General features: G+C 36.4%; 1 protein-coding gene across 1 annotated transcript; it reads right to left on the bottom strand.

Annotated features, from left to right (window-relative positions):
• Positions 1-2,242: 2,242 nt before the first annotated feature.
• On the bottom strand, positions 2,243-3,244 carry LOC149205871 (cyclic phosphodiesterase-like). The gene is made up of 2 exons (XM_089395198.1): positions 2,792-3,244; positions 2,243-2,704 (listed from the first exon to the last, which is right to left on the bottom strand). The coding sequence occupies exons 1-2, from the start codon at positions 3,074-3,076 to the stop codon at positions 2,426-2,428; spliced, it is 564 nt and encodes a 187-aa protein (XP_089251324.1). The 5' UTR covers positions 3,077-3,244; the 3' UTR covers positions 2,243-2,425.
• Between the last annotated feature and the right edge of the window lie 5,448 nt (positions 3,245-8,692).

Here is an 8,692-nt window from a genome sequence, read left to right as displayed (position 1 = left end):
TGTTAAGTTATGGTATGTTCTATGCTTATAACAGTTTACTTCTTTTTCTTATTATATTCCACAGATTAGCAATCACATGTACATAAAGTAAAGTGCAGATAGAACATTAAATGATCGACAGAAAACAAACCAAGACAAGAGACACAAGATGTGGCGGCTAGCCAGGGACAAACCCCACAATGCGTGGGGAAACCCTTTGATCAAATCTTCTTTTATCTTCAATAATTCAGCAAAGAGAAATAGTACAATAAATCTGATTTATATCAGCAGTAGCAAACCGTAGATCAGCAGCATCAGCATTAGCAGCTTCATCATCAAACTAGGGCAGACGATATCTCACAAACCGACCGTTGGATCGGCTTAATTCCACCACCAAAAGTTGCGGCTTCCAGAGGAGGTTCAGATGAACCTACAGCGCAGTTTAGATGAGGAGATCTTCTAGTCCACGCAGGTCAATCTTTACTTCTGCAATTGCAGCTTCAGTTTCGGAAGTTTCCAGCTTCAAACTAGGGCAGTCGATATCTTACAAACCGTCCATCGAATTGACTTCATTCCACCACCAAAAGTTGTGGCTTCCAGAGGAGGTTCAAATAAACCTACAGCGCAGTTCAGATGAGGAGATCTTCTAGTCCATGCTGGTCAATCTTTACTTCTGCAGTTGCAGCTTCAGTTTCGACAGCTTCCGACTTCACATGTGTGAGAGAGAGACCATTTTCTGCGCAGTAGAGAAGAGACTCATTTCTGCGCAGTAGAGAGAGAGATATGTGATGAGATGAGTGAGTCAAATGAGGAAAAGTCCTCTTATATTTATACACAACTTTGGTGTTTGAATAGATGCGACTGTTGGGCTTCTAAGCCTACATGAGTTGTAGGTCGGCTTGATAATAATTCCATAATCAAAATAAATTCATATCTCCATGAATACTTATCGGAATCGGATGATCTTTATATCAATCCTACACCTCTCAACGAGAGGAATCTAATAAAAATATTATCAACCATGAATAAGATGACCCACATGAAGTTTTGCCCTAGTTGCCAATTTTAACACCTCTCGATCGGTGAGGTACTTAACGACGGGGACTCGACCAGTTGAGCTAACCCCTGGGGCTAGCTCAACCCTACAGAAAGTGGTAAAGTTATTCATAAAAAATAAAAATATGCAATAGTACAATTTGAGTTTAATGGTTAAAAATATGTGTTTACTTTTTGGAGGATATATGTTCAAAATCAGCTGGGTAAAGTCTGTATTTGTCCTATTGTGATGAGACTTGATGAGAGATATGCGAATAAGATGTGTTTCCAGAATGTATCAACTTGTGACTAACTCTTGCCAAGACACAAGTTCCTCGTAATATTAATCTACAAACTTGGAGCCAACACTTACCAAGTCACAAGTTTTTAAGAGGACTAAAATGCAAGGGTATGGACCTTTTTGTGTTACCCAATTACATTTCAATATTGGGTTCCTATAATATTGATCTACAATCTTGAAGCCAGTTTTTACCAAGTCACAAGTTCCTAAGAGCACCGAAATGCAAGGGTATAGAATTTTTTGTGTTAGCAAGATTTTGATAAAAATCCTGCAAAAATTTTGGAAAACCTAGATTACAGTTGTCGAGCTTCAGGATTTTGGATTTTGGGTGCCCCAGAATTTTTTATAGTGCTAAATCTATTTCCACCATAAAAAAATATTCAAAAACTCTTATAATTATGCTAAATCCATTTCCACCATAAAAAAAAAAAATGATTCAAAAACTGAAATTAAAACTGAAATTAAAAAAAATGAGCTAACAAATTCCATCAATTGCATTTCCATACGGGAGCCTTCCATTCCCAAGGCTTTCATTTCAATACGGAGCCTTCCATTCCCACGGTTTAATAAGCCTCGGGATGCCTGATGTCCAGCTATTAAAAAAATAGCATATATGCAACAAATATATACAGAAAATCAAAATTTCCAAATGGAAAAATGATCGACCTTTACTCTACCCCTGCACTTACCTCAGATGGGCATTCCAACTGCTCATTAGCTTCGGATTCCGTCGAAATAATCGTGCAAATCCCACTACAATCAAAGCTTTTCCTATGTTCTTTAACTAAAAAATGGCTTATTGCAAATTTATCTGAGTAACAATGCAATTTATCTTTGAAGAGAGTCCAGTGCGAACCCAGAGTAACCAGGCTACTCTCTGTAAATTTTAATGGTTAGGGCAACTAATCTGGCTGTCAAACAGAATAATAACATCAAAATACTATATAAATTATCAACTACTCACTAAAATAACATAGGGTTAACGGGCATAAATTTATAGGGGCATCAATAAGCTGATCAGGTTAAAATTTATTAACGGTATCAGTAAGCTAATCCGGCTAAAATTTATTTAAGCGCAGAGATTTCAGCCGATACATACATACATTACTGCTACTTCTCAGAGCAGGCTTTAAGATCACATTCTGCCACTTTATGCCATGAGGTGAGGGACTTATCTTCAGTATCTGTCGAGTACAAGCACAAGCTGGAGACCTGGAATTCCGTGTTGCGGATAAGGTCATCGAATTTAGCCTGCGCCTTAACCTTGGCCTTCTCCTTCTCGTCGTCAGGCAAATCCCCATACACAAGACTCATATGCGGCATGTAAGACTCGAGAGGGTTTGCGGATAAGCCGAAACAACTCTTGGCCAGCAGATTCGCCTGCATAACCTAGACAATACAGCAACAGAAGACACAATAAGTCGGGGATTCGAACATGTGGTCGTGTAGTGAGGTGTGGGGATTCGAACCTAGTACCTCCGGTGTTGGCTGGACAAGAATATAAACGCACTGGTAGAAGTGGGTGCCGCGGGCCACTTGGTTAAGGCGGCAAGTGTAAGGTGCCACGGCCCTGCATGCGGCTTCCAGATTTGCACAGGCCTGGGACTTTGTCAGCCTCTGGACGCCTACTACGGTCACATGGGGTTCAAACGAGGGCCCTCCGAATTCGCTCCTGAGCTCATTCATCAGCTTAACAAATTCCGCTCTGCGCTCAGGCGGCGGCATTGCCCACACAGAGTACATCCCCACCTCTTCCGTCATGCCTGTAACTCACTCGCTACCTCAATCCAGATGCCACGCCATTATCACAGATTGATGGTAATCTTTGTAATGTCGAATATTCATTTTGGTGCTAATATTCCTAGCGTGAGATTTCAGCTCCAAAATACGCTCTAGCAACCCATGGAGCACGTGAGCATCCTCAAACGTTTGGACTTGGGCTAAAAAAAATTATATTTTAAGGAAAACAAAATCGCTTCAAGGAAACATTGTTGCAAAATATCTATATTTTGATGAAGACAAGGATGCTTCTAGGAAGTAGAGAGGTAGGAGGGTGACCATAACTTTAAGAGTAAGACTTTATTGGATCTCTGAAGCGGACTATTGGCTTGTCCACAACGGACTCAGAAGGTTGGCATATTAATGGAAGAATGGAAACTTTTCATCAAAAGAGATCGATCTCAATGGAATAAGATTAAATAATTATAGATCTCAATGGAGTAAGATTAAATAATTATAGGAATTTTCTTGTTTGGAATTGAGCTAGAAAGATCACAACTAGATTAGTCTATGAAGCATAGTTCATTCACAAATCATATCAGTTGACAAATGTTGGTATAAATTCATCTTGAAATGGTATATCCTAAATAAGTTAAGATGTTTCATGTGGCTAATCCTTCACAATAAAATATTGACCAAAGAAAACCTCCAAAAAAGAGGTTTTTAGGGCCTTTGCGGTTGTGTCCTTTGCAAACAGCACGAAGAGAAAACTGATAATCTTCTAATAAATTGTATAGTTGCATAGGAAATTTGGTCTTTTGTTCTACAAATCTTATACATCAAAGAAGATTTGAAGTGGATCTCCTTTGCAGAAACACTTTACATATGGGCGAGGGAAATGTAATCAACTTTGTACCCTACCTATATTTATCGCCTGGGAATATGGTTGCTAAGAAATAACACTATCTTCATAGATGATCAGTTATGTATTCCGCTCAGGTCTCAAAGATCATCTCCCATTTCAGGGAATATCTTCCTCTCCAGAAAAGAAAATTTCATAGAAGAGCACATTATCCTTCCATTCAACGGGACTTTCCACTGGGCTTCTTTGATGGAGCAACTCAAGAGAAGGTTTGTGGAGACTGTTTTAGAATTGGCCTTGGCTCGGGAACAAATACCAAAGCATAATTGGTTGTTGTTTGGGCACTCATGACACTTGCCAAATTAAAAAACATAAAACATACCCTCATTCTTGGTGATTCAAAATGTGTTATTGATTGGTTGTAAGGAGAGGCTCACCTTGAGGTTTTAAATCTAGCAATGTGGTAACAATGAATTGAGGATCTAAAAGCTCATTTCCAAGATATTAGGTTCCAGCACATATACAAAGAATTCAACAATACCACAAACATACTTCCTAAAAGAGCTTTAGAGTTAGACCTTGGTACAATTATATATGTACACTGGATTGGCAACCAGGTTCAAGGCTTTCACTCTATTCCTATAACACATATGAACTAATTCTTAGTGCCTTGACTCTAGGTCAAATCTAGCAATTTCAACAAATCAGAAGCAAAGCTTTAAGGCCCAACATGGGATCAACCTAAACCAGAGCAGTGTAATTAGTTTTTCTGTAACAGTAGTCTTATTGTTTTTAGCGGGACTCCATTTTCTGTTATTCCAGACCTCACAGGTATAACAGCTCTGGTTTTATTTGAGACCTGTAGATGAAACTTTGTCGTTTTTTCCGAACAACTGAAATGTTCAGCCTTGAACTGTAGCACTGATAGTAATTTCAATCAAAATCTGCAAATATTGTCAACAATCTGTACTTTTTTTTTTCAAAGAACTGACAAAAATGTAATATTTTACAATGAAAAAAAAAACCTTTATGAGTAAGAGCTTAAATTGTAATCATTGATCGATGAGTGGAGGTAGTTTTAATGATGAAATTAAGAGATATTGAGTTTCTTCCATTATGTAGTTTTAGGGTTAATGAGTTTTTTTTTAAGTCGATTTTTTTAAAATCTTAGAATATAATTTAAAATTGCTTCTGATTGTTTAAGAATTTATTTTTTTAAATGTAAAAAAATAAGTTAATGATCCAAGACCTATAAACATTTTATATGTGTAAAAATGTTTTTCTCTACTAATTATTAGTAAATTATTTCAATTGTTGTAATGTTTTTCTTTTGAATAATAATGATGAGTCAAATCACATTCATGGATAGTAGTCATGGTCGTCTTAAATAATAATGATAAGTCAACCCACATTCATGGATAGTATTGATGGTTGTCCTCAAACAAATAAAAAGACGAGGATAAATAGAGGCTTTCACGTTAAATTCACTTGTGTTATAAACTAGATTTCTTTTATGATGTGTATGGCCATTATTTGGAAAAATTAAAGACATAGATGTCATGTGTGATGTTACAATAGATCCACTCGCCCATCAAAAAGGGATACATTGAGAAACGTCTGGTGATGTATATAATGATCATACAACAAAATTGTATGCATAAAAATGCATATCAATGTTTTATGTCTATGTACACATCTCACACACACTAGAAGTGATGCCTCTTATACACATGTAACATACCACTGTAAGATACCGTTAATATAATGTCCTCTCTATATTCAAAATCATTTATCCTAACCAATAGTTTTATATGGTTATGTGATCTAAGTTTCTCAAAATAAAATTGGGATAGTTTAAAAAATGTTTTCACTAGAAAAAATAGGGCATAGGCACAAGCCCTTCATCTATAGCGTGCACAAAAGTACATTAATGTTCTAATTAGAGGGAGCACAATTATGTCAATTTATAAGATATTTATTTAGAATAATAAGGGTTGAAATGATGATAAGAATGAAATTTATGAGAAACTTCAGAAATTAAAGAGATATTTCTTTAAAAAAACACATTATTATTAATTTAAGATTTTACATTGAAAAAAATCAAACAACTTTCGAAACGAAGAAAAATGAATGTTGAAGTGAATAAGGGTAGTTACATTATTCAAACATCAATTGAGGAGGTTTTCGTTGATATTCAGGACATATTTACTTAGACCTAAACAATAATCTAACCAAGCAAAAGTTCTAAAAAATGTTTAATAATTTGAACATTGTTAAAATAACAACAAACTCTCTTATGTAATGAGATGGAACTCCGCAGGTCTGGTTCACTACAGGTAGGGTTTCCCTAATCGCCTTAACCCTCAGCAGTGAGCTTCCATGTTGATTCTTAGTGCACAGGCCAATCTATGAGTAATTATTGTCGAGATCCAGTTGAAGTTCGTTATCATTGTCGTTTGAGTGTTGTTCTTGCATCGTTGTCGTCGCCTCTAGCTCATTGTGCGGCTATGTTTTGTTGGGTCGATGATGCAGGGGCATGGTTATGTTTCATGTTGTTGCAAGGGTAAGCTGAGAAGGCTTTTGTCACTTAGGCTTCCACCTACTGTGGGTGAAGTCTTTGTTGGCCTTGTCTGACATGGTGTGGATTATGTCACCACTAGTGGTGTGTCCTTGCTCTAGGCACCCTCATATTACAATTGATTGGCTCTCTGTCGTTGCTTGTGGAAAACCTTTGAGGGATATCAAGCGGGTGTTGTGTTTGTTGTGCAGTTCAATGCATGCACAATGAGTGCCCCAAACAAATTCGTGAAGAAGGCAGAATCAATCCCTTGTTTGGACCTGAGGTTTTCCTCCTCAACAAAAAAGAATGTGGCAAATTTGAAGGAAAAAAATTATTGGGAAAATTTATTGGCCTATGGATAACTTATGAAGCCATTAAAGATGGGTTTATGTAAATTGGGCAAATCATGAACCCACAAGCCTTTTCTATTATGGAAATGGATATTACACATTTCTTTTTGAAAACCAGGAAGATAAAGACTAGATTTTTAAGTCGGATCCTTATTTCATGGGTACGAGAGGTTTGTTTCTCTCTCATTGGTCTTTGGAATTTCATCTAATTGAACCTGTGTTAATCAGATTTCCATTTATCCATCTTCTTTGTTGGGGTGAATGAATTTTTAAGGCTATAGGAGATAAACTGGGTCGAATTATTACTAGTGACATGGAAAATGAGAGAATTTTTTTGTGTGCTAGAATTTGTGTTGAAATGGGTTTATCAAAAGGCCTCCCTAAGGCAATTCGACTAAATTTGGATTGTTGATCTCACCTCCAGGCTTTGGATTATGAACATGTTCCTTTCAAGTGTAATATGTGTCATGAGTATGGACACTTTGCAAAAATTTGTCCAAAAGCTTCAGTTTCTCGACATTAGGGGAATTGAGGCGTAAAATGGGCCTCCTAAGGAAAATAATAAAGTAATAGTAAAAATAATAAGATAAGAGTTATGAGTTTTAAAAGAAAATAAAGAAAACTAATTTTTTTCGACGTATTTCGACTTATCTCCTTGTAGATTTACTCGAATTTCAAGTGTGTGCACTCGTTGGATGTGAAATTAGATTTCACATCCAACAAGTATCTACTCTGCATACTTTTGAGTAGATCCACATCGAGAAAAATTAAAAATACATGAAAAAACGTGGATCTACTCAAAAGTATGCAAAGTGGGTACTCTTGGAGGTGAAATCTAATTTTGCATCCAACGAGTGTACACACTTGAAGTTTAAGTAAACATACAAGGAGATAAGCCAAAAATATGATGAAAAAAGTATTTTTCCTCTTTTCCCTCCAAAATATTATCCGTTGGGGATGACATCATCATCTTGAATCCTATTGGTTCTTTTAAAGTTGATTTTGTTGGTACATTTTTCATTTTGAGGCCCATTTTTTACCTCAAAATCCCCAAATGAGTTCTCCAAATCCATCACCTCCTCCTAACGAAGCGCAAGGAGAAAATACACAAGGATTCATTTTAGTTAAAAGGAAACATAAGAAGCAACAAACATGTAAGGTTGAATCTCAACATCAATCCCTTTCTAACAATAGTTTTGAAGTCTGGAATCTTTCTGAGTCAGAAGATGAGAATATTGAGGTATAAGTAGATCAACTAGTATTAGATTAGGTCTCTTCAAAGAATACTCTTGCTCCAAAGATCCCTCCTAATTCAAAAGATGAATAAGGCCCAGATCATGACTCTCCAAAGAAAACTTTTACGGTGGGAAAGTTTTCTCCAAAGGTTCCTTCTACATTGAAAGATCAAGAAGTCAGTAAGGTGGCTCAGAAGAAGTTTAAACCCTCCACGTCTTCCCCTTCCTATTCAGATGTGCTTGAAAATCAACATTCTTCCCCACTTTTAACAAGAAGCAATAAATATCACAATAGAAATAAGTCTAGTCATATGGTCTATCTTGCCTCCCATGAGTCCAGTGGTGGGTTGTCTTCTAACAATTTATATAAATTATTTGTTTATGCATTTTCTTGTGCAAGCAATTTCTTAAAATGTATTGTTGTTCTCATGAGGCATTAGGAATAAACATTCAAAGATTTAGTTTTGGACCTTTTCCCCCCTTGTTCTTATTGGGAGGAGGTTGGTTTTTAGCCTTTTTAGAATTTTGTGAGGCAAAAGCAATGCAACTCCCGATGTTATTGTCGCATCCAAGGGCGGATTTTCAATATAATATATATACTCATTTTTGTAAAAACAATGTTTAATAATTAAAGTATCAAGTATATAATAT

The sequence above is a fragment of the Pinus tabuliformis genome, chromosome 1_2 (genome assembly GCF_031772625.1).
Source record: "Pinus tabuliformis cultivar Carrire ecotype Pingquan chromosome 1_2, CPIR1, whole genome shotgun sequence".
Classification (NCBI taxonomy): domain Eukaryota; kingdom Viridiplantae; phylum Streptophyta; class Pinopsida; order Pinales; family Pinaceae; genus Pinus; species Pinus tabuliformis.
Note: the sequence above shows the minus strand (reverse complement) of the source record. Positions and strands in the feature narration are given on the sequence as shown.

Bases quoted from the DNA above. Each gene is read 5' to 3' on its own strand.
- LOC149205871 (XM_089395198.1), bottom strand. From the start codon at position 3,076: ATGACGGAAGAGGTGGGGATGTACTCTGTGTGGGCAATGCCGCCGCCT. The intron at 2,705-2,791 runs GTACTAGGTTCG...TGTATTGTCTAG, and splicing joins TTGTCCAGCCAACACCGGAG to GTTATGCAGGCGAATCTGCT.